Source organism: Podarcis vaucheri (assembly GCF_965113315.1).
Source record: "Podarcis vaucheri genome assembly, chromosome: 17".
NCBI lineage: Eukaryota > Metazoa > Chordata > Lepidosauria > Squamata > Lacertidae > Podarcis > Podarcis vaucheri.
The window spans coordinates 10297605-10322164 of NC_138755.1; the positions used below are offsets into that span (position 1 = coordinate 10297605).

The 24560-nt window shown below is 46.8% G+C and overlaps 1 protein-coding gene across 4 annotated transcripts in view; it reads left to right on the forward strand.

Moving 5' to 3' along the window:
- The first annotated feature begins 1610 nt into the window (after positions 1–1610).
- RGL3 (ral guanine nucleotide dissociation stimulator like 3) overlaps positions 1611–24560 on the forward strand; it is a 35642-nt gene continuing 12692 nt past the window's right edge. The window contains exons 1-9 of one of the 4 annotated variants that reach the window (XM_082204750.1): positions 1611–1808; positions 7145–7249; positions 8316–8530; positions 11849–12042; positions 15730–15863; positions 17027–17242; positions 18486–18589; positions 20872–20956; positions 22592–22660. In XM_082204750.1, the coding sequence (XP_082060876.1) occupies positions 1785–1808; positions 7145–7249; positions 8316–8530; positions 11849–12042; positions 15730–15863; positions 17027–17242; positions 18486–18589; positions 20872–20956; positions 22592–22660 (1146 nt within the window). In that variant the 5' untranslated portion in view covers positions 1611–1784. Of the gene's footprint in view, positions 1809–7144; positions 7250–8315; positions 8531–11848; positions 12061–15729; positions 15864–17026; positions 17243–18485; positions 18590–20871; positions 20957–22591; positions 22661–24560 lie in introns of all 4 variants that reach the window. The other 3 variants (XM_082204748.1, XM_082204749.1, XM_082204751.1) reach the window with 3 other exon arrangements.

Below are 24560 nucleotides of genomic sequence, written 5' to 3' on the forward strand. Positions count from 1 at the left end.
AAAGGATGTCACATAGAGGGGGGAGAAAGGTTGTTTTCTGCTGCTCCAGAGAAGCGGACACGGAGCAATGGATCCAAACTACAAGAAAGAAGATTCCACCTAAACATTCGGAAGAACTTCCTGACAGTAAGAGCTGTTCGACAGTGGAATTTGCTGCCAAGGAGTGTGGTGGAGTCTCCTACTTTGGAGGTCTTTAAGCAGAGGCTTGACAACCATATGTCAGGAGTGCTCTAATGGTGTTTCCTGCTTGGCAGGGGGTTGGACTCGATGGCCCTTGTGGTCTCTTCCAACTCTATGATTCTATAATTCTATGAATGCCAGGGGTGGACTTTGGTAATCGTTCATTATTTGATGAGGCCAAAATTTGGCACCCCAAAATGGATCTTCACAGTTTTGCGCCCTCTCAGCTCAGCACTCTGTGGGGGTGGGGAGTCGGAAGCCCCCACACTGCCCTAAATCCACCGCCAACACCCAAGAATGGCAAATGCGCACACTCCCTGATGAGAGCCAGTTTAGCAAAGCAGCTGAGAAACTACCGTTGCAAGCAAGGAAGCCCCGGGTTCAAACCTTGCTTCTGCCACCGGCAACCTAAATAGGTTTAGACAAGCTACTACTCTCACCTCTTTCCCTGTCAGCTACTTGGGGGTGTGTGTGTGATACTTTGCAGGGTTGGTGTGAAAAATGCTTGCGATGACGTCTGTAAATCTCAGCTAATATTCAAAAGCCCCACAACAGGAGTAGCCAGCATGGCGGCTCCATGTATTGCCAAGTATTATGAATTACTCTCTAGATAAAAAAAGTCCTATGTAATATTGGATTGGACAAAGTGAATATTGTTAATATATAGGAGACAAATGAATAATCGGAAGTTCTCTATTTTCAGAATTTTATTTTTCTGTCTCAGCCTATTTTCTACACTCTTTTATTTCTCTCTTTTTCTACTCCCTTCTCTCCCTGTCCCCCTTTTCTTTCTTCATGTTTATTGTTATCTAGATCAAAGCCTTAGTTCGGTTAAACCAGGCAGAGGGCCTTCTCAGTAGTGGCGCCGGCCTGTGAAGGCCCTCCCATCAGATGTCAAGGAAATAAACAACTATCTGACTTTTAGAAGACATCTGAAGGCAGCCCTGTTTAGGGAAGCTTTTCATATTTGGTGTTTTATCGTATTTTTACTATTCTGTTGGGAGCCGCCCAGAGTAGCTGGGGAAACCCAGCCAGATGGGTGGGGTATAAATACATTATTATTATTATTATTATTATTATTATTATTATTATTATTATTATTATTGAAATATATTTGATATTAAGCTTTGCAATTTCTCTCTCTCTATTGACCTAATAAAACTTGCTAGAAAAAAGGGGGGAGCCTTGTGTTAAGAAATGAAAAGTAAGTAGAAATGCTTAGGGGAGGAGAGGAAGTTTTTGGGAATCTTTTAGGAAAACTCTCTCTTGTCTAGCTCCCTTGAGATTCTACCCCCATCCTTAAGACTCGAAGGAAGAGGTCCCCGGGCACCAGGCGCAATGAGCCAACCTGCACCGTCCAGCACTGTAAGGCTGCCGGATCCGGGCCGGGGCGGAGGAAATTTGCACGGCGGCTCCGCCTCCTGCTGCCTCTGAGCTCGCTGGCGAACCGGACGGCTCCCGAGGAGGAGTCCCCAGCCCGGGCAGGAGCTCTCAGCCCCTCCTCGCAACAGGGCCGGGCAAGGCGCCTGCCCCCATCGCCTGCCCCATGCAAAGCCCCCGGAGGGACCGGACGAGGCTGCTGCTTCCGAGGAGACCTGACGAGGATGGGCAAAGCGGAGATTGCAATGGTAGGGAGGCGAGGCAGGGGGGTGCAAGGGGGGGGGCGCAGATGTACAAAAGTGACCGGCTTGCTCCTGGAAGAAGAGGGGGTTTCGTAAAGGGCACCTTTTCCCACGCCTGCGCTTCACCTCCAGAATTTCCTCTTTCCCCCCAGCTCTTGAACCCAAGCCCCGCTGCATTCTCCTCCTTCCACTGCTCTCCAGATAGACACTCCCCCCTCTTATCACGCTTTAATCGTCGGGGCTTAAAGGCTGCCTGAGAAGCAGCCGATCCGCAAGGCAGTTAAGCCGCCGCTAAGTTGCTTAAGGGAGCCCAGGGCGCGGGTCTTCGGGTGCTGCGGCGCGTTGGAGCTGATCCTGAACGGGGCTTTGCAGCGGAGGGAAGCCTCCAGGGCTGTGACCTGAGACGGGAGGGGCTGCAAGACCCTATGCCCATTGAAGACAACGCGGCTTTGCACAAATCTAGGACTGCTGCTCTGGAAGCCACAGCAAAGGCTGGTACCCTCTCGCCACCTTCCCCCCAATGCCAACTGCAGAGAAAGTGTTGCACGGCGCAGCTGTGGCTTAGGATGGGAGGGGGGGATGGCTTTTATGTAGGGTTGTGGTGAGGTTCGGATATTGAAAGTGTCTCTCAATGAGAAAAAGGAAAGTGCAGAGCGTAAACTGAAAAGCAAAAGAACTAACTCCAGAGGCCAAGCTTCTAATCCTTTGCTCTCAAATTCTTTTAATTCACACACACAGCCCTGCTTCTCAGGATGTTTCTCACGAAATGCAAGATCCGCATCCAGACCCCTCTCCACTGTTCAGAACACCTTCTCTTCACTGGAGATAGGCCAGACATGTGTATCTTTAAATAACGCAGAATAGGAAAGAGATATACAAAGAGGGAAACAATATCACCGCATGTTTAAAAAGAGGAACGCGTTTTGGGACTTTGCAGATGGATTATTACATATCCTAATATTTATAATATGAATTTCTGGTACGGTATTTGAATTCATAATTTTTATAACATTTGACAACAGGATCCAAAGCGCGTGCGTGTACACATAGAGAGAGTTCATATTGTGGCTTTGCAAAATGCTTAAAGTTAGTTGGCAATCATGCATTTTGTGCATCAATAATGTTGCTATTATTCACTGATTTCGATATATTTATTATTTTCCTAGTTCAGCTCTTAAAGTTAGTTGGCAATCATGCACTTTGTGCGTCAGTAATGTTGCTGTTATTCACTGATTTTGATATATTTATTATTTTCCTAGTTCAGCTCTTAAAGTTAGTCGGCAATCTTGCATTTTGTGCATCAATAATGTTGCTGTTATTCACTGATTTCGATATATTTATTACTTTCCTGGTTCAACTCTCTCAGTTATAAATGATGCAGAGCCACAGTATTTAGGGGTGGGGAGAGATAAAGGGTGTTTTTTGTTTTAATTTTTTTAAAAGAGAGAGATGCCCCTTTTTTGCTTCTGTGCCCCTTCTAGTGAGAGCTGGCGGAGGGCACTTGTACTGCCTTTGCCTTCAGCCACTGGTACCTGGCACAGAGCAGTGCAGATGGTTGTGGTGTTACATTTCCACCTCTTGCAGGACCGGTCTGGCGGCTCTGCTGAGCAGGAAATGTCAAGGAAGGTCACAGGAACGAAGCTGGAGCAACTGGATGGGGTGCCGAGACCAAGCGGGAGGAATTCCTGTCCCCAGGCAGGGCTGCTTTCATCCTTTAGCGCAGTCACGTCCAACTCCCAGGAGACTGCACAACTGGCAGTGATCTGCCCAGAGTTGCTGAGCTTTTTTTAGGGAGCCAAAGTTGTTGAAATTTATCAGGGGGTCCAAGGATCGACCAGGTACATCCCTACGGGACCGCCTCTCCTGGTATGCCTAGCAGAGGACCTTAAGGTCCACAAATAACAACACTTTGGAGGTCCCAAGCCGCAAGGTGGTTAGATTGGTCTCAACTAGGGTCAGGGCCTTTTCAGTACTGGCCCCGATGTGGTGGAATGCTCTGTCACAAGAGACTAGGGCCCTGCGGGACTTGACATCTTTCTGCAGGGCCTGCAAGACAGAGCTGTTCCACCTGGCTTTTGGTTTGGACTCAGTCTGACCCTTATGTTTCCTCCCATTAAGGTTTTGATTTATGGGCTACTATTAAAATGAGGCTGCATTTTAAACTGTATTTTAACCTGTATCTTAATAAACTGGTTTTTGTTTGTTTGTTTGTTCTCCCCAATTATGTTTTATTGTAATTTTATTGGTGTTAGCCACCCTGAGCCCAGCTCTGGCTGGGGAGGGTGGGGTATAAATAAATTGTTGTTGTTGTTGTTGTTGTTGTTGTTGTTGTTGTTGTTGTTGTTGTTGTTGTTATGTTGTGATCAACCTGTTTTAGTGGGTCTCCCCCATCTCACCTTACCTGGATAGGAGAGGGTTCAGCTTGGTGGCCAGGCGTGGAACTCCTCGATTCCACTCTGAGTCCAGATATCATCACTCCAGGAGAGGAAGGAAGGAACAGTCTGGTCCGTCCTACACCCAAATCAAAGAGTATTTTTCTCCTGTGTACAGACAACATTGGTAGCATGACGCAGTTGCATTCTTCTTCCCTGTGTGCTTTTCTAAGCAGCAGCAACCATTGGTGAAGCGTCTCCTGACAGGCAGAGTGGGAAAAGCTGCTATGTCAGGTTGCTGTTAAACAAAGTAGAACAAAAGCACAAGAGCAGGGACAGAAAAAGAGGCCGCCCCATAGGTACAAATTCAGGGAGTGAATCTTAGGAGCGAGCCCAGTGCCAGATTTACGTATAAGCTAAACAAGCTGTAGCTTAGGGCCCCACTGTCTTGGGGGCCCCCAAAAAATTAAAGGAAAAGAAACTGGATGTACATTTCCAAAATATAAGATAAAAAACAAATAAAATAAAACCTGCATGCAGCAACAGTGTTTTGTGTTGTGTAGGCTCCTATGATGTAAGTAATGGTTACTGCTAGCCTGCTCCCTAAAATATTGCTGGTTTGCTCATTTCTATATACAGTGGTACCTTGGGTCTCAAACTTAATCTGTCCCAGAAGTCTGTTCCGAAAGGTACCACTGTAGGGTCATCCTTAGAAAGTGTATACAGTGGTACCTCGGGTTACATACGCTTCAGGTTACATATACTTCAGATTACAGATTCCGCTAATCCAGAAATAGTACCTCAGGTTAAGAACTTTGCTTCAGGATGAAAACAGAAATTGTGCTCTGGCAGCGCAGCAGCAGCAGGAGGCCCCATTAGCTAAAGTGGTACCTCAGGTTAAGAACAGTTTCAGGTTAAGAACAGACCTCCGGAACGAATTAAGTTCTTAACCCGAAGTACCACTGCACTCACATGGGTGCAGAGGGGGAAATGGAAAGCTTAGGATGGGTCTAAATGATCGAGAAATGCCAAAAGTACAGTGTGCAACGATTCAGTTGCAGCTTAAAATGTATGCAAAACAAGCATGGTGACCCTTCACAATAGCAGTAACCCGTGATGACAACACAAGCTTCTTAGCAGCGTTAAATCAGGGCCAGACTAAAAGTGACTTGCATTGTGTAGCTGGTCTATGTTTTGCAAATAGGTGGCGTGAGGTGGGGGCTCCCAGCCAGAATAGCAGCTCCCTGCAGCTGCACTGTGTGTGGTTGGTTTTAGGCCAGGGGTCGGCAAGGTTTACTTCGCCTGGGTCGGTTCACTCCAGCGGAGATCCTTCGGGGGCTGGATTGTGCGTGCGGATAAGCTCCCGCGCTCGCAATTTCCAGTGTGTGCGTCTGCGCAGACACGATCTCCAGCCCCTGCGCCTGTGCAAACGTGATTTCCAGCGCTGCGGAAACGAGTCCCCATGCCACGCTGCGCCGGTTTAGTGCAGCGAGTGGGAACTCACCGAGCAGGCAGCTCAGTTTGGGGGTGGCTCATGGGCCGGTTAAACGACTCCTGTGGGCCTCTTGTGGCCCATGGGCCTACCCCGGTTTACGCTGGCCTTTGATGCTGAGGGTTGAGTTGGGAAAGGACAGGTAATCAAAGTGAAGGAGATGAAACCTTCTTCTCTTTGACTGGCCGTTGAACGTTGGTCAATTAATAATGGCCTTGAGTCCGCAAGCTCCATCCGTGGCACCAGCAGCCTATGGAAAGGCGAAAACATTGCAGAAACACAGACAGTGCCGTCTATCTGAGCCACCAAATATGATGCCGGAATTACTGTGATAAACAATGATGCCCATACTTGCTCGCTGAGCACTACAGTGGTACCTCAGGTTAAGTACTTAATTCGTTCCGGAGGTCCGTACTTAACCTGAAACTGTTCTTAACTTGAAGCACCACTTTGCCTAATGGGCCCCCCCACTGCTACCGCACCGCTGGAGCCCGATTTCTGTTCTCATCCTGAAGCAAAGTTCTTAACCTGAAGCACTATTTCTGGGTTAGCAGAGTCTGTAACCTGAAGCGTATGTAACCTGAAGCGTATGTAACCTGAGATACCACTGTAAATAGGAAAGAGGACAGAGATTTGCCCCTCGTCCATGCATAAGCCTCTTTTCTCACCCCCAGAAACCTCCTGTGCAGCTGTGCCCTGAACCTTTTCCTTTGTTTTGGAGATGGAAAAGCAAACCTGCCAGTCTTCCTTCTCTGATAGCTCTACTCCATTCCCTTGCGTACTTTGCTCAAGTTTATTTGTTATTTATTTATTTTTAAAACGTATACCCCAGCTTTCCCTATTGGATGTTCAAGGCAGCTAATACTGACGAAACAACATGACTGCCACACCATACAAGAAAATAAGATCAGGGCCAGCTCAATATATTTTGCTGCCTGAGGCAAGATGGCACCTCCTGCAATTCCATGCACGGGAATGTGACTAGACTGGCTGTTGAATAGTACTTCAATTCTGGCTGACTTCATCACATTTGGGGCTAGTTAAGGGGGTACAAGAACAACCACATGGTACACACAGCTCCAGCATCTCACTACTGCTCTCTGCCCCCCAACATCTACCGCTGAATGGGTGGAAGCCTCCCTTTACCCCGACAATAACATTTTCTTGGCTCCCAGCTCAACTCTTTCCAGTTCAGTTTAGACCTTGCTCTACACCACTGGTCCCCAATTAGCTAAGTACTGTTTTTCAAGAGCCAAGTCCTGGACCCCTTACTTTTGAAAATTTTGATATCTCTGTCGTAGCTTTTGATATGTGAATGGTGCCACGCCCCCCCTCCCCAGGTGGGTTACGCGCACCCTCTGGGATCTTCAGACCACCAATTGGGAACCCCTGCTCTACACTGCCATATGCATATGGTGCCAAGAAGCCAAAAAGCTGTGTCTTAGTTCTGCTTCTGTTTCTTCTCTGCCTCTCCCCAGACACCCCTTCAGCAGTGGGGTGAAGAGGCAGAAGATGGGGCCATCTACAGCATCATCCTTCACCGAGTGAGGGCAGAGCCCATCGCCAACAGATCGTGTCAGCTGGTATGTAGCAGCTTCCCTTATAGGGAATATCGGATCCCTCCTTCTATGCTAAACTGGTTTTTATTATTGGACAGCAGAGGGGACACGTGCACGGAAAGTCACGTCTCCCTCATGCGTGCAAGCATGACAAGGAACTCTCCTCTCTTTCCCTTGCTCCACCTGGTACGCAGGCTGAGACCCTCCCTGCCTGCGGACTGTCTCGCCAGAGTGGTGCATGCTCTAGTTATCTCCCGCTTGGACTACTGCAATGCACACTACGTGGGGCTACCTTTGTAGGTGACCTGGAAACTACAATTAATCCAGAATGTGGCAGCAAGACTGGTGACTGGGAGTGGCCGCTGAGACCACATAACATCGGTCCTGAAAGACCTACCATTGACTCCCAGTACGTTTCTGAGCACAATTCAAAGTGTTGGTGCTGACCTTTAAAGCCCTAAACTGCCTCGGCCCAGTGTACCTGAAGGAGTGTCTCCAACGCCATCGTTCAGCCTGGACACTAAGGTCCAGCTCCGAGGGCCTTCTGGAGTTCCTTCACTGAGAGAAGTGAGGTCACAGGGAACCAGGCAGAGGGCCTTCTCGGTAGTGGAACGCCCTCCCGTCAGATGTCAAGGAAATAAACAAATATCTGACTTTTAGAAGACATCTGAAGGCAGCCCTGTTTAGGGAAGTTTTTAATGTTTGATGTTTTAGCGTGTTTTTAATGTTCTGTTGGGAGCTGTCCAGAGTGGCTGGGAAAATCCAGCCAGATGGGTGGGTTATAAATAACAAATTATAATATTATTATTATTGCAAATTTGGGGGTCCCAAGATTTGTGGTAACCTTTTCAGAAGTTATGGGAATCACTGGAATCTCCTGGATCAAAGGCAGGATAACTCCACAAGTATCAGATTTTTCCATGTTAACTAATCTGATTTTTCACAAATAGGGTTTTTTTTTTAACTGCAGTTCCCACTGAAGGCAGGTTGCACCTCTACCCTGTGTATTAGACAACGATAAGCACCTCTTCAATAGGTGTCAGCTATGTGAGTTTCTCCCACCTCATCGTGCCTGTCTTTTTCCCAACAGGATGTCTCCAGCATGCCAGAGTGTCCCTTTGTACAGTACCGCACGTGCAAGAAGCGCATGTTGCGGGCTGCTACACTCCCCAGGCTGGTGGAGTGGCTGGTGTCTGCCAACGTGGAGGGTGACCTTGGCTACGTGCCCAGCTTCCTGGCCACCTACCGGGCCTTCGCCAACCCTGCGCAGGTGCTGGATCTGCTGCTGCCACTGGGACCGGACAAGTGAGGCACAGGGGTAGGAGGTGGGTGGTTTGGGCAGGAGGAAAATGCTGGACAAAGTGTGCTCCCGATTCAGGAGCCCGGAGAAGGGCTGGTTCTTGATTCTGGCAGTGCGGCGAATCGGGGCGGGAAAAGCAATTCTAATCTGGCAGGGTATCAGAGTGATGCCCACTTTGCTTTTCGCCCTGTAGACGTGTGTACAGGGCAAATTTATTTGTTTCATGCAGTTAAGTGTTCTTTGGAAAGGGGATATATAGACATGTGGGTGCAGTACGTATTATTGTCATTGAAATTCTACTCAATATTGATCCAGAGCAGAACTCCCAACGTATAGTTAGCAGAGTGAAAACTTAAACACATTGCAGGATTCCCAAAACATAGACCAGAGGCAATTGTATTTCATCCAGCAGAGCTATACTGCTACTGAAGGCGAATGAGCATAATGGTCACAAATCCAATACATTCAGGATTGGCACTGTCCATAAGAAATCCAGTTGCAGCAGACTTGATTTACACTTACAATAATTTATATTAAGTCTTAACTTTAACACTAAGCATACTATGTACAGAACACCGCACCAGAAGGAAAGAGATAGAAAGAGAAAGTGAAACCCAGACCCCTTCTGGCCTCACTATTATATATATATATATATTTTAATTAATATTTTATTAAGTTTTATCAATAAGAAAATTCAAAAAGAATACAAAAACAGAAAAATACAAAGTCAAAATACAAAAATACAAACATTAGGCATAAAAAAGAAGAAAAAAGAAAAACACATAAAGAAGAAACAAAACTCCCTCTTTTTTTAACTCATCTTTAGTTAACATATTTTCCTGACTTCCTCGCGCCTCCCTTTTTTGTATCCCTTTTTAAAAATTGTTCAGCAAATTCATATCCAATTTAGTTTATCTATTATCAATCCCATCTTACATTTTACCTTGTAGCAACAACCTTCCATTCATTTCAATATCATCAACATTCAAAAATTTTGCAATGTTTCTGTAAATAAGTTTTAATTTCCTGGCCTCACTATTATAGTCCACATGACCTTGACAGCCGAGATAACAGGACCAGTTTAAGCCAGCTGTACGCAGCTTCCCTGAAGGAATAACCCAAACATCAGGAACCTTCTGCTTGTTTCTTTCACACAGAGAAGCTTCCAGAAGCCTCTTGAATTAAGTAGAATAGGAAAGATCTCTACACATCAGATCAATACTTTCTGTATTAAACTGGCAGATATAGGAAGTTCTTTCCCCCCTCAAAAAATGTTTAGGGGTACTCTCAGTTTGACTCAAAAAACCCATCATTTTATAGTTCAATTTGGGAGAAATAAAGACAAATAAATGGACAAAAGTACAAAGATTCACAAAATGTTTAGGGGTATGCGTGCCCCTGCGTGCCCCCAGAAAAAAAGCACTGGATATAGGAAGAAAATACAGTGGAGCCTAGGTTGTCAAATGCAATCAGTTCTGGAAGACTGTTCAACTTCCGAAACACTTGACAACTGAGGCACAATGGGCGGTCAAAGAATTCAATTGAAAAAATAGAGAAACGCGCCTTAGAAGCTGTTTGACTTCCGAGGCGCGTTCAAAAACGGAAGCAATTACTTCTGGGTTTTGGGTGTTCAGGTTCCGAAACTTTCGGTTTCCGAGATGCCCGAAATCTGAGGTTCTACTGTACAGGCAGTGACTGTTTCAGGTGCATCCAATATGTGTGCAGCTGAGGACGCGGGCATCGTTCCAAACCCAGGAATGACCCCCAAAAAAGGGGGTAGAAGGGGGCAGGGGTGAAACAGGACGTTTGGGGACTTTTGCCATGGTGTTTCAAAAATATGTGATTTCACTTAAGCGCAAGGTGCCTTGGAATGTGGCCTCTGCGTGAAGAGGGAGTTGTCTGTAATGAGATGCCAGATGGGCAGTGAAGCTTGGTGAAGTCCGAGCAGCCTAATCTGGCAGGACGCTTAAGGAGGGGCACCCTCAGGAAGAAAGCCTGGTGAAGGCAGCATGGAATCATCGACTCGTAGAGTTGGAAGGGACCCCTGGGGTCCTCTAGTCCAACCCTCTACAGTTCAGGAATCTCAACTCAAGCATCCAGGACAGATGGCTATCCAAACTCTTCTTAAGAACCCCAAAGGAAGGAAAGTCCACCTTCTAGGGTAGTCCGTTCTGCTGTTGAACAGCAGGCAGCTTATCTGGGACAGGAGGGGTTAGGGCAGCCTTTCTCAACCTGTGGGTCCCCAGATGTTTTGGGACTACAACTCCCATCACCCCTAGCTAGCAAGGCCAGAGCTCAGGGATGATGGGAGTTGTAGTCCAACAACATCTGGGGAACCGCAGGTTGAGAACCGCTGGGCTAGGGGCATTGGGGGGTGAGGAGAGACAGGGCTCAGCAACCTTTTTCAGCCGTGGGCCGGTCCACCGTCCCTCAGGCCATGTGGTGGACCAGACTATATTGGGGGGGGGGAATGAATGAATTCCTATGCCCCACAAATAACCCAGAGATGCATTTTTAATAAAAGGACACATTCTACTCATGTCAAAACACCAGGCAGGCCCCACAAATAACCCAGAGATGCAGTTTAAATAAAAGGACACATTCTACTCATGTAAAAACACACTAATTCCTGGACCGTCCGCACGTCGGATTGAGAAGGCGATTGGGCCACATCCGGCCCCCGGGCCTTAGGTTGCCTACCCCTGGATAAGAGCCTAAGCAGTTTGTGAGTACAGTGGTACCTCGGGTTACATACGCTTCAGGTTACATATGCTTCAGGTTACAGACTCCGCTAACCCAGAAATGGTACCCCGGGTAAAGAACTTTACCTTAGGATGAGAACAGAAATCGTACGCCGACGGGATTAGAGGCCCCATTAGCTAAAGTGGTACCTCAGGTTAAGAACAGTTTCAGGTTAAGAACGGACCTCCAGAACGAATTAAGTACCACTGTACAGTGGTGCCTCGCAAGACGAAAAGAATCCGTTCTGAGAGTATCTTCGTCTAGCGGTTTTTTCGTCTTGCGAAGCAAGCCCATTGACGGATTAGCGCTATTAGCGGCTTTTAGCGGCTTATCGGATCAGCTGATAAGCGGCTTAGCGGCTTAGAAAAAGGGGGGAGGGGGGGAAAACCCGCAGGAACTCGCAAGGCATTTTCGTCTTGCGAAGCAAGCCCATAGGAGATTGGTTTTGCGAAGCACCTCCAAAACGGAAAACTCTTTCGTCTAGCGAGTTTTCCGTCTTGCGAGGCATTCGTCTTGCGGGGCACCACTGTACATGTGTTTGTGTATGGTTCTGCCTGACTCTGTTTCCCTTCCGGCTGCAGGGCAGTGCTGCACGTATTGGAACTCTGGCTGCAGCATCACCCGGGGGATTTCTGGGAGCCCCCCCAGCATCCCAGCCTGCAGCGAACCTTGAGCTTCCTGCACCAGTCTGCTTGTGACTCCCCAGCGTGTGCTTTGGCAGAGGGGCTGTGGCAGTCCCACAGAGATGACAAGGAGGAGGAGCACAGGAGGGCAGGTGCTGCTGAGGCAGAAGGTAAGGCTTTCCCCTGCATTAAACATCAAAAACTTCCCTAAACAGTGCTGCCTTCAGATGTCTTTTGAAAGTCAGATAGTTGTTTATTTCCTTGACATCTGACTGGAGGGTGTTCCACACGACGGGTGCCACTACCGAGAAGGCCCTCTGCCTGGTTCCCTGTAACTTCACTTCTCGCAGTGAGGGAACCGCCAGAAGGCCCTTGGAGCTGGACCTCAGTGTCCGGGTAGAACGATGGGGGTGGAGATGCTCCTTCAGGTATACAGGACCGAGGCCGTTTAGGGCTTTAAAGATCAACACCAACACTTTGAATTGTGCTCGGAAACGTACTGGGAGCCAATGCAGGTCTCTCAGGACCAGTGTTATATGGCCTCGGTGGCCGCCCCCAGTCACCATTCTAGCAGCCGCATTAGCCAGCTATCCTATATGCTGGAGCCCATGACTATTTGGTGTCGTCTTCTCTGAAGAAGGCACATGGCAGCCTGTCAAGTGTGTGGGTGTGCATGCCCAAAGCAAAACCATCCAAAAGCAAAATCAGCCCTGGGCTGCCTCTCACTGCATGTTTCCACCCTGCAACACTCACTTGGTCCAATTCAGCGTCAGGACCACCATCTCCAGTTATCTGAAAATCTAAATTCTATGATGGGGGAAAAGAATAGAAAAAGGGGAAGAAATGGAGGCAGTGAGAGATTTTGCTTTCTTGGGCTCCATGATCACTGCAGATGGTGGCAGCAGTCACGAAATTAAAAGACGCCTACTTCTTGGGAGAAAAGCAATGACAAACCTAGACAGTATCTTAAAAAGCAGAGACATCACCTTGCCAACAAAGGCCCATATAGTTAAAGCTATGGTTTCCCCAGTAGTGATGTATGGAAGTGAGAGCTGGACCATAAAGAAGGCTGATCGCCGAAGAATGGATGCTTTTGAATTATGGTGTTGGAGGAGACTCTTGAGAGTCCCATGGACTGCAAGAAGATCAAACCTCTCCATTCTTAAGGAAATCAGCCCTGAGTGCTCACTGGAAGGACAGATCACGAAGCTGAGGCTCCAATACTTTGGCCACCTCATGAGAAGAGAAGACTCCCTGGAAAAGACCCTGATGTTGGGAAAGATGGAGGGCACAAGGAGAAGGGGATGACAGAGGATGAGATGGTTGGACAATGTTCTCGTAGCTACCAGCATGAGTCTGACCAAACTGTGGGAGGCAGTGGAAGACAGGAGTGCCTGGCGTGCTCTGGTCCATGGGGTCACGAAGAGTCGGACACGACTAAACAACAACAACAGCATCAAGACTTTTAATGTGCTGTCACAAAACTGACTTTTCTAAGGGGATTGTCTGCTCTCTCTTTCTTTTACTCCAGAAGTCCAGTTTAGATTATTAAGTAGAATGCAAGCAAACTTGGCCAACCAGATTCCACCATGAGCTCTCAAATCAAAGGTGTTGTAGGAATCACGTGTATTATTCCAAGTGGGAAAAGGCTAGTCTGTATAGACCAGGAGCAATCTGTGGGTGGACAGGTGACCTTTAACTTTAAACTTTAAACTTACTCAGCTCAAGCGTCTTCCTGTGGTGAAAATAGTGCCATTATCCACATGGTGCAAAATGAGGTAGTATCATTTTGAACGGTATACTTCACACTGCAGGTAGGAAGGGCGTTGTCCTATTTTTGAATGCTTCCTCACATAAAAAGCTCCCTGTATATAGCAAACGAGAATTGTGTCTCCGATGTGCTAGTGTATCACATGCAGAGAGGTTATTTTTACATTGGGGAACATTCAAAAATATGCTTTTCTCCTGCAGCCTGAAGCAGAGAGGCTCAGAATTCTACCACCCCCTTCTGCACAATACGTAGGTTAACAGTAAGTTTGGAGGCAGGCTAGTTATTCCTGGAGTAATCACAGAAAAAACAATGTGTTGGCTTTTATTTTACCAGAAAGGCACAAGGGTTAGGCAGGGAAGGGGAGAGGGGAGGTCTCTAGTTTAGTATTTTTCTTGCTGGATTAACTCATTTGGAGAAGCTATGGCTCTGCCACCATTCTCTGCTTTTCTAGATGAAGAAGGCAGTTCTGACTGCATGCTGAAGAAAATTGGTGAGAACAAGGGGAGGGTGAAGGCATCAGGTTGCAAATTTTGTCGTAAATTTTGCTACCAATGGAATTTTGCATCCCCAAGCAGGGGTCAGCAACCTTTTTCAACAGGGGGCCGGCCCACTGTCCCTCAGACCTTGTTGGGGGCCGGACTATATTTTGGAGGGGGGGGGAGAAGAACAAATTCCTATGCCCCACAAATAACCCAGAGATGTATTTTAAATAAAAGGACACATTCTACTCATGTAAAAACACGCTGATTCCCAGACCGTTCGTGGGCTGGATTTAGAAGGCGATTGGGCTGGATCTGGCCCCTGGGCCTTAGTCATAGCTGTCAAGTGTCCCTTATTTGAAGGGACAGTCCCTTATTCCAGCGCCATGTCCTGCTGCTGTCCCTTATTGATGGATGTCCCTTAAATTTCAAAGGAAGCAGCTCCTCTTCCTCCCTCCCTGCCGGCCAAGGAGGAGGGAGGCTCCAACTGTGTTGCTTGGCTGTGTTACTCACCCAATAAGAAGTCTAAGAACGACTGGGGGGTGGAGCTTGCATGCCTTGTGTGTGGCTAGTTAATGCAAGCTGAGGGGGGTTTTGAATGCTGGACGCCATTTTGTTGCACGTGCTGCTGCAAACTTTGCAGTGCAAAGCCTGGCCAGGGAGCCATCTTAAGTTGAGGCTGCATAGGCCTTGTGGTGCATGTGATTCAGATTCTATTCAGTTGAACCTCTGGTTACAAAGTTGGTCAGACAATGTTCTCGAAGCTACCCAGCATGAGTTTGACCAGACTGCAGGAGGACAGGAAGACTGGAGTGCCTGGGACAGGTGAGGCTGCAGGTCCCTTATTTGGGCTGCTGGTCCCTTATTTTCAAGGCTGCTGGTCCCTTATTTTCAAATCTGTAAGTTGACAGCTATGGCCTTAGTTTGTCTACCCATGCCCAAGAGGGACGCTCCAAAGATTGTCAGTTTCCTTAGGATAGTTTGTTCCATTGGGTTTTATATCTTCTGAACAACAGAAGATGTTTTATTGTGTTTTCAATATTTTGGTGAGAGTTGCCCGGAGTTGCTGGGGCAACACAGTCAGATGAGTGGCATATAAATAAAATAATAATAATAATAGTTATTGCTGTTGTTGTCGTCAGAATTTTCTACATGTACTGGATCATGCCTCCCCGTGATCATGTGGTATTTATAGACTTTTTGGGGAGGGGAGGGATGTTTCGTAAGCCGCATGAGATTTTGCTGCAGGTTTTGAGATCTGTCAGTGATGCACTTTCTGGTACGGGTTTGATTGTAGAAGCAAGTCAAGAAGTCACCTGGCAAGGGGATGATCTCTTTAGGGGCCCCAAGGGGCACCTAAGGCTCTCTTGCAATTCTGGGGCTCAGCGCTCAGAGGATGCAAAGCTAGCCCATGATCTGTGAGTTGTCCCTGAATTCTGCATAACGTTTTAGGAGATCCTGGGGGAATGCACATTTCTTGGACTAGTGAAAGGACCTCCATGCACACAAGTGTGTGGCCCTCTTCTTCCTTCGTCAGAGTTGGGCTTGCACACACTCACTCAGGTGGCCCTTGTCTCACTGCCCGACAGGAGGGGAACCCACAGGGATGGGGCTGCCACAGGTGATCGGAGAAGCAGCTGGGACAGGTGACTGCGAGGATACACCAGCCCTCCTGTCCTTCTCGGTGGATGAAGTAGCTGAACAGCTGACCCTGATGGATGCAGTGAGTAAGAGGGGTCAGGGATAGCAAATAGCTTTGGGAAGAAGAAAACAGCATTAATGGGGGGAGTGGTGTGGCTCTCGGGCTCTTAAGTTTTATTTCCAGCCAGGGTGGCTTTGATTTAAATCAAATCAATTTAAATCACGATTTAAATCACTAGACATTAAGAGTTGATTTAAATCATTTTATTTAATGGAAAGACTCATTCTTGCTGGTACAGTCATACCTCGTTACGTCTGCTTCAAGTTACGTCCTGCGGCAACCCGGAAGTACCGGAAATAGTTACTTCCAGGTTTTGCCACATGCGCAGAAGCGGCGAGTCGCAACCTGTGCATTCGCAGATGCGCCGCTGCGGGTTGCACTCTTTTCATGTTGCGAATGGGCCTCCGGAACGGATCTCATTTGCAACCAGAGGTACCACTGTATAATCTTAATATTTACAATCGGATGAAGGTTTCATTTTTTGAATAATAAATTTTCAGAATAGTTGTAACAGTTATATTAAAAATTACTGATTTGGTTATACTATTAGAAATACATAGACATATGCTTTTGAAATTATTGTGAGGTTTAGTAAGTTAACTGTTTATATTTGGACAACTTTTCTTCTGTATTTTATTGGAAGGAGAAATATAATCATTTCCTTAATAACAATTTGAACTATTTATTTAACTAAAACAATAACATTATAGCATAAGTATCCATGTTTGTTAACTGATGTGGTTAAACAATTAAAAACCTTAGACTGAGTTTTAGCATGCATGAAAAACTTAAAACAAATCTTTATTTCCTGATGAATAGCCTTTGGACTATAATGTAACTTAAATAGAAAACTATCTTTAGAAAGATTTTTCCTCCAGAAGCATTTTATTTTAAGAATCCAATTTAAATCAAGCTGTCTGTGGACAAACGCCGGCTCCCTCGGCCTGAAAGCGAGATGAGCACCGCAACTCCATAGTTGCCTTTGGCTGGACTTAACCATCCAGGGGTCATTTACCTTTACCTTTTACCCTGTATATTGTTTGTGGTTCAATGGCAGAGAGTTGATTTTGAGTCTTGGAGACCTGATCCAAGATCCAAAGTCCTACCCTACTTCTGCAGTGGTTGCACTGAGTGGCATTGGGGTGGTCTTCTCTCTCATCCTCCCTCTCATTCTCCTTCCCCAGGAACTCTTCCGAGCAGTGTGGCCCTTCCACTGCCTGGGCTGCGTGTGGTCACAGCGAGACAAGAAGGAGAAGCAGCACGTGGCTCCCAGCGTCCGAGCCACTGTGGCCCAGTTCAATGCAGTCACCAGCTGTGTCATAGCATCTGTACTGGGAGACCTGACTCTGCGCTTTCCCCAGCGGGCACACCTGCTAGAGAAATGGATCGACATTGCCCAGGTAAGAGTTTCTGTGTCCAGTGAGCTAGCTGGCCTTCATTTTCTTTGTTTCCTTAGCCCTGCCACTACAGCGGTACCTTGGTTCTCAAGCTTAATCCGTTCTAGAAGTCCGTTCCAAATCCAATGTGTTCCAAAACTAAGGCGCGCTTTCCCATAGAAAGTAATGCAAAATGGATTAATCCGTTCCAGACTTTCAAAAACAATCCCTAACACAGCAATTTAACATGAATTTTACAATCTAATGAGACCACTGATCCATAAAATGAAAGCAGTAAACAATGTACTGCAGTCACACAATCAATCAATCAATCAATCAATCAGTAGCTGAACTGGGTTCCACACAGTCTCAAAAAGAAAAGCAAAGAGCTGCAAAAACTAAAACGCAAAATAAATAGCAAAAACAGACAGACCTCTGCGTAACGCTCAAAATGGAAGTGTGGCACTCAAAATGAAGCACGTCCAGCTTCCGAAAAAAATTCCCAAACTGGAACCCTTACTTCCTAGTTTGCAGTGTTTGGGTTCCAAGTTGTTTGAGTACCAAGGCGTTTGAGATTCAAGGTACCACTGTATTCCTGGCAGCACACAAACCAACATATGGGATTGTACCTCCAGCCAGCTCACTGGTTCTCCACAATTTGTGAATATTTCAAAAATGGGCCTACATAATAGCTGCACAAGCCAAAGGCACAGACCCCCTCAGCTTTTCATTGCAAAAGTAACAGACATGCTGACAATGTAAACTTAAGATGATATATCAAAATATAGCCAAAACAAGTGGCATTAAAGCGAGGAACGTGAATTGATTTGAAGAATGTTTAATTATCATCTGCCTTCTAACTGATCTGTCAGTTTAATTGAATGTAAATACATGTGTACCTTATCAAAACCTCAGTACTGTGGGGGTTGAGGGTTGAGATCCCGACAAGTGCAAGATTTCTTGACTCTCTTTTACTAAATAAAAACTGCCAGCTATTGTTAGAAGATAAGGTCTTCTTTCTTCTGTATTGTGGTAATAGCCTGCACAATGGCCATGTTTTCTCTAGAGTTACAGTCCACACGTCAAAAATGGTTTGATTATCAACCAAGCGAATCAAAAGCTTGCAGCCGTACACAAAATGCAGCACCTGCTTTGCAGTTAAATCTTTACTCAATCCAATTGCTGGCGTTAAATCCTACCCCTTTCTTACTGAAATATTTGTCATTTCCCCACTCCCAATTCCCCAAATGGTACGCCTGCCCTCCAGCGATGTCGGGCCCTCCGGAATTTCTCCTCGCTGCATGCCATCCTCTCTGCCCTGCAGTCTAACTCCATCTACCGACTGAAGCGGACTTGGGCTGCTGTACACAGGTGAGGTTTTCGGTGGCGCCATTTTCCCCTAGAAGAAAAGCCCTGGTTAAAAGTGTGGCGCTTTTTTTTCTTTAACCATCTTTATGGAAAGCTCAAAGAGTACATAATTATATGTGCACTAAACATTGTGAGACATAAATAAAAGAGACAAAAGGAAAAAGAAAAACAAAACCCATGCAGAAGGGGAAATAAAGGTGGAGAACCCCAAAATTGTATATTTTACAAGGTCATTACAGTGGTACCTCGGGTTAAGTACTTAATTTGTTCCGTAGGTCCTTTCTTAACCTGAAACTGTTCTTAACCTGAAGCACCACTTTAGCTAATGGGGCCTCCCGCTGCTGCCGCGCCACCGGAGCACAATTTCTGTTCTCATCCTGAAGCTAAGTTCTTAACCTGAAGCACTATTTCTGGGTTAGCGGAGTCTGTAACCTGAAGCGTATGTAACCCGAGGTACCACTGTATTGTACTTCACCAGATCTTAACCTATTACAGTATTTGTAAGAATGGATTCCATATATCATTGAATTTGTCCATGGCAAGTCTGCATTTATATGCAGTTTGTTCATATGTTGCGAGTTTGTATAAGTCTTTAATCCACTCATAGAAGGGAGCCACATTTTTATTTTCCCAGTTCATCAGTATCAGTCTTTTTGTTGTGGTAAGGGCACAGAGAATCCACTCATATTGTCCTTTTGTAAGGTTCCATGTGCTGGGTATATTATTCAAGAGGATATTTGGCTCTGTAAATGTAAGGTTGTTCCGTACAGTTCTGTTGATGGTTTCAGTTACCTTCTGCCCAAAATCTTTCAATATAGGACAATGAAAAAAACATGTTTTAGAGAAGCCTTATCCCTGTTGCATCTCCAGCAGTTAGATACCTTACATAGCCCTTTTTTAAAACAAACAAGGGACGCGGGTGGCTCTGTGGGTTAAACCACAGAGCCTAGGACTTGCCGATCAGAAGGTTGGCGGTTCGAATCCCCGCAACAGGGTGAGCCCCTGTTGCTCAGTCCCTGCTCCTGCCAATCTAGCAGTTCGAAAGCACGAAGTACAAGTAGATAAATAGGTACCGCTCCGACGGGAAGGTAAACGGCGTTTCCGTGTGCTGCTCTGGTTCGCCAGAAGCGGCTTAGTCATGCTGGCCACATGACCCGGAAGCTGTACGTCGGCTCCCTCGACCAGTAAAGCAAGATGAGCGCCACAACCCCAGAGTCTGCCATGACTGGACCTAATGGTCAGGGGTCCCTTTACCTTTAATGGGGTCCACTTGCTTCTCTTTGGAGAGAAACCACAGGGCTCTGGCAGGTTCAAGGATCGTCCCCAAGCAGGACTGGGGAAGAGTTTTGCCTGCGACCCCAGAGAGCTCCTGACAGTCTTTTTCTTTTCAAACAAGATTTTTACGAAAGCTTTTACATAATACAGCAGGATAAAAGAAAGTACAGTGGTACCTTGGTTTGCATACGTCTTGGTTTGCACACATTTTGGATTACAAACACATCAAATTTGGAAGTGCGTGTCCCGGTTTGCAACCTTAATTTTGGATTACAACCCATGGGGGGGGGGGAATTACAAACAAATTCTTTGGGGAGGTCCCATTGGCGAAAGCGCGCCTTGGGTTACAACCTGTTTTGGTTTACAAATGGACCTCAGGAAGAGATTATGGTTGTAAACCAAGGTACCAATGTAATCTAAATAAAAACCCAAACAGAGAGAGATGAGCTCCTGCCAGTCTCAGTTGGTGGTTTCAGTTGACACAAGCCCATGCTTGGAAAATTAAGCAGAATGAAATGGCTGCCCAAGGCTAGCTGTTTTTCCGGAGTCCTACAAATTTTCTTCTCTCTCGGAGGACAGAGCTTTTTGTGCCACACAGCCTGACCTGTGCTAGTCTGTAGGGGCAGATTTAGGGCAGCGTGACCGGTTCCCCCACTCGGGCCCCAAGCTAGGGGGGGGCACCGCAGGGCATCACAACTATGACATAGTACACATGCAAAACAGGAGACAAGAGGCGGGAGTGTCACATTTTAGCCTTGCACAGGGCGCCGCTGAAATTTGAAAGACCTGCTAGCCTGCTGCCCTCTTTCCACCACAAAGGATGCTCTGTTGCAGCCACTGCTAAAAAAAGATTCAGCTTCCAGTCTGGTCAAGCTTCTGGAGGTGTGTGTGTGTGTGCCACTGTCTTTGCCCTTTGCCTCAGGCTGCAAAACAGCTTGGACTGGCCGTGGCCTCTTGCACTGACCCCTGTGCTAGGGAGCTGCATAAACTGAGCCTGACTTCTCTCCCAGGGACAGCAGGGGCTCCTTCCGAAAGCTCTCACAGATCTTCTCCGAAGACAACAATTACTTGAAGTGCCGAGAAATCTTGCTGCAGGTAGCAGAACTGCGTCGTTTGAGAGGAAAAGGAGAGCAACGTTGTGTGTGTGTGTGTGTGTGTGTGTGTGTCTGTGTGTGTCTGTGTGTGTTGTGTGTTTTTTTATGCAGGATAATGTGCTCAGAAGGATGTACAGTGGACGCATGGGTTGCGAACGTGATCTGTGCAGGAGGCACGTTCGCAACCCGCAACGGCGTGTCTGCGCACGCACGGGTTGCGATTTGGTGCTTCTGTGCATGCGTAACGGCCAAAACCCAGAAGTGACCTGTTCTGGTACTTCCAGTTTTCAGTGGGTCCATAACCCAAAAAAATGCAACCTGAGGCGTCTGTAACCCAAGGTATAACTGTAATGTACTGTCCAGTGTTGTCAGGATCAGGAAAGGGTTCAATAGCCCGGGGCATAGGAGCCAACTCCTTGGGGCCAAGGTCGTCCCCCCCAAAAGTATTTGTGATGTCTCTGAAGTGGGGTGGGGACTTCAGCAGGGGCGTAGCAAAGGAGGTGTGGTGGGTGCGGTCCATCCTGGGTGTCCCAGCTGAGGGGGGTGACAAAATGGTGGGCGGCACTCACCGCGGGGCCTGCAGCACGCCTGAGCTACATGTCTCTCCTGGGAGTGACGCACTGGCTTGAGCGCCCGCAGACTCCCTGCTGCCCCAAACAGTCCGCCCATTGCCTTCCCCTCAGCTGTATGGTGGCTGAGTGGAAGGAGGCAGGCAGACTCCTCAGAGGCCCTGCGGTGCCCCCGTGGGTGACTGGCCCCACTCCCAGGCACAGGGCCCGTGCCTCCCCAGGCGCCCGATCGGCTTGCTCCGCCACTGGACTTGAGGATAGTTGCCATAATAATAATAATAATAAATTTTTATTTATATCCCACCCTCCCCAGCCAAAGCTGGGCTCAGGGCAGCTAACAACAATAAAATAATACAACATTCTAAAATCATTTCATTATAAAATTAATTCAAATCAAATTGATGGCAACCATTGGGCTAGAGTTCTGTGAAGATTGCCAAAGGAGGGAGTCAGGCTGTGCCCTGGCCAAAGGCCTGGTGGAACAGCTCTGTCCTGCATGCCCTGCGGAAATATGTCAAGTCCCGCAGGGCCCTAGTCTCTTGTGGCAGAGCGTTCCACCAGATCGGGGCCACAGCCGAAAAAGCCCTGGCTCTGGTTGAGGCCAGCCTAACCTCTCTGTGGCCTGGGACCTCCAAGATGTTTTTGTTTGAAGACCGTAAGGTCCTCTGTGGGACATACCAGGAGCGGCGGTCCCGTAGGTACGAGGGTCCTAGGCCGTATAGGGCTTTAGATGTTAAAACCAGCACCTTAAACCTGATCCTGTACTCCACCAGGAGCAAGTGCAACTGGTATAGCCATGTTGTGTTAAGTGTTACCCAGGGGATTAAGTCACCATGTTTGGAGCAGGGAAAGTGTAAATGCTCTGTTCAGTGTGAGCTACAATTGCCCTGGGTGCAACCTCTTTTGGTCCAGGGGCTGCAGCAACAAGAGGCACCTGCTGAAATGCCCCAAAGCCTTTGAGTTCTTAGATTAGCCCCTGTTAGGAGAGTCAGTTCTGTACAGTTGGATCAAGGTACTTCGGACATCAGTTGAGTTTATCCTGCAGCCTTTCTCTCTGTCTCTCGCAGGAAGGAGGTATACAGGGCTCCAGTGACGGATGGAACAGCACACAACCCCCAGCTGGGGCATCTCCGAAGGTGAAGCATCAGACCCGGGTAGTGGTGAGAGCCATCCTGCCCCCTCCCCAGCCAGCTGTCCATCCACTCCGAGGGAAATATGTGGGAATGTTCAGGGTGGCAGGAGAGGCTATATTGTTTATTGATATCCTTCTTAACTTGCACTAGCAAGTTCCTTTATGTAGCAGAGTTACATTCCCCCTTTTTTATATGCACAGCAGATAGCTGGTTGCAGGCTCGTGTGAGCCTCTCACTATTACACAATTCAATCTGTCTCAGACTGAATTGTATGTTCCTGGTAATTTCCCTTGAATCCCTCTTTAAAGAATAAAGACGCCATAATCTTATTCAAAGTCAATAAAAGAAGTTTTCTCACACCAGTTCACAGTTGGATTCCTGAAGGCAGACTTAGTTACAAATATGTACATGTGGATCTATATGGGGGAATAATCGCAGTGCTTCTGCTAGCTGAGAGCTAGCAGAGCAGTCCTAGCTAGAAGCTGGTCAAACAAAGAAGGAAGTAAAAAAAAAAAAAGGAGGTGTGCTGTGTGACTCGTCCTTTTGTTACCTGGACAGGTAAGGTCACGCCCACCTTCTATCACATGCAAAAGGAAGGATGCTCCAGCCAGGAGGAACAGGAAGTTGTGACTGGCTGGACCAAACATTCCCCTGCATGTCTTCTCTAGCATTACAAGGAATGTTGTACTTGACTGCCTCTCATGGATCACATCCCACAAAATAAACATAAAGGGGAGGTAAGAAATTCATGTTTAATGTACCTCCCTCACACTTTAGATCCTGAAAACCAGACTCTCACCAAAGAATTACTTCCACCAGAGTGTCCACACTCTCCCTCTAGTGTGAAAATACTACTTAAGATTAGTGAAAGGTATGGTTTCGAATTGGATCGGGAACTGCCTGTTGAGATTCCTGCACTGTAGGACGGTGGTGCTCAGGATCCTTTCCAAATCTACAATTCATTGATTTTACAGTTCTATGAAAGTCTGCACATGACATGTCATCAAATATGACCTTGAAGAAGTGTGATAGAAGAGAAAGGGAAACTTTCTACTTGAGAGAATCACCTTCTCTCACATATGCCACTTGACTGCTTTGACCTATAGAACTGGCCGTGCTGCGAGTGGCACATAATATTCATTATGCACCCACAAGTCTTTCAGCATGGCAGGATCTACCCTTTGGAATTCCCTTTTCTCTTAGAAAACTAGAGTTGGGAGGGACCCTGAGGATTATCTATAGTCCAGCTCACTGCTATGCAGCTGTCCCAGATGGGGATCAAACCTGCAACCTTGGCATTATCAGCACCATACTCTAACAAATGGAGCTATATCGTAATTCTGTATCCTGTACCATCTTTGTGTTTTGTTTCAGCGTGAGTGGGGATAACCCTAAAATTAGTACCTAAAAAGACCCCCAAAAAAGAATGGTGCTCTTTTGATTTTTTTTTTTTAGCAAGAGTAGTTGTCAGCTAAAGGTTTAGCTACTGCTCCTAACATTCCTCCACAAGTAGAAATATTTGAGATTTTTACATTATATCTGATAATGCACACATTTACCAATTTAGAAGTCTTCACAGAGATCTTGTTTCAGCCTTGTTTTCACACACACACACAGAGAGAGAGAGAGAGAGAGAGAGAGAGAGAGAGAGATATTTTTGCACACACCCGCCTCTTTTGAAATCCCTTTCAGTGAACTTGCTAGTGGGAAGGGAAACCCAATAAACAGTGCAAAGCACAGCATCTTTTTCCTTCATTTTGGACACTATTTGCATAATGGCCATATGCATAGCTGTCAACTGTCCCTTATTTGGCGGGAAAGTCCCTTATCCCAGCGCTGTGTCCCGCTGCAGTCCCTTATTGATGATGTCCCTTAAATTTCCCGGGTTTCAAAGGAAGCAGCT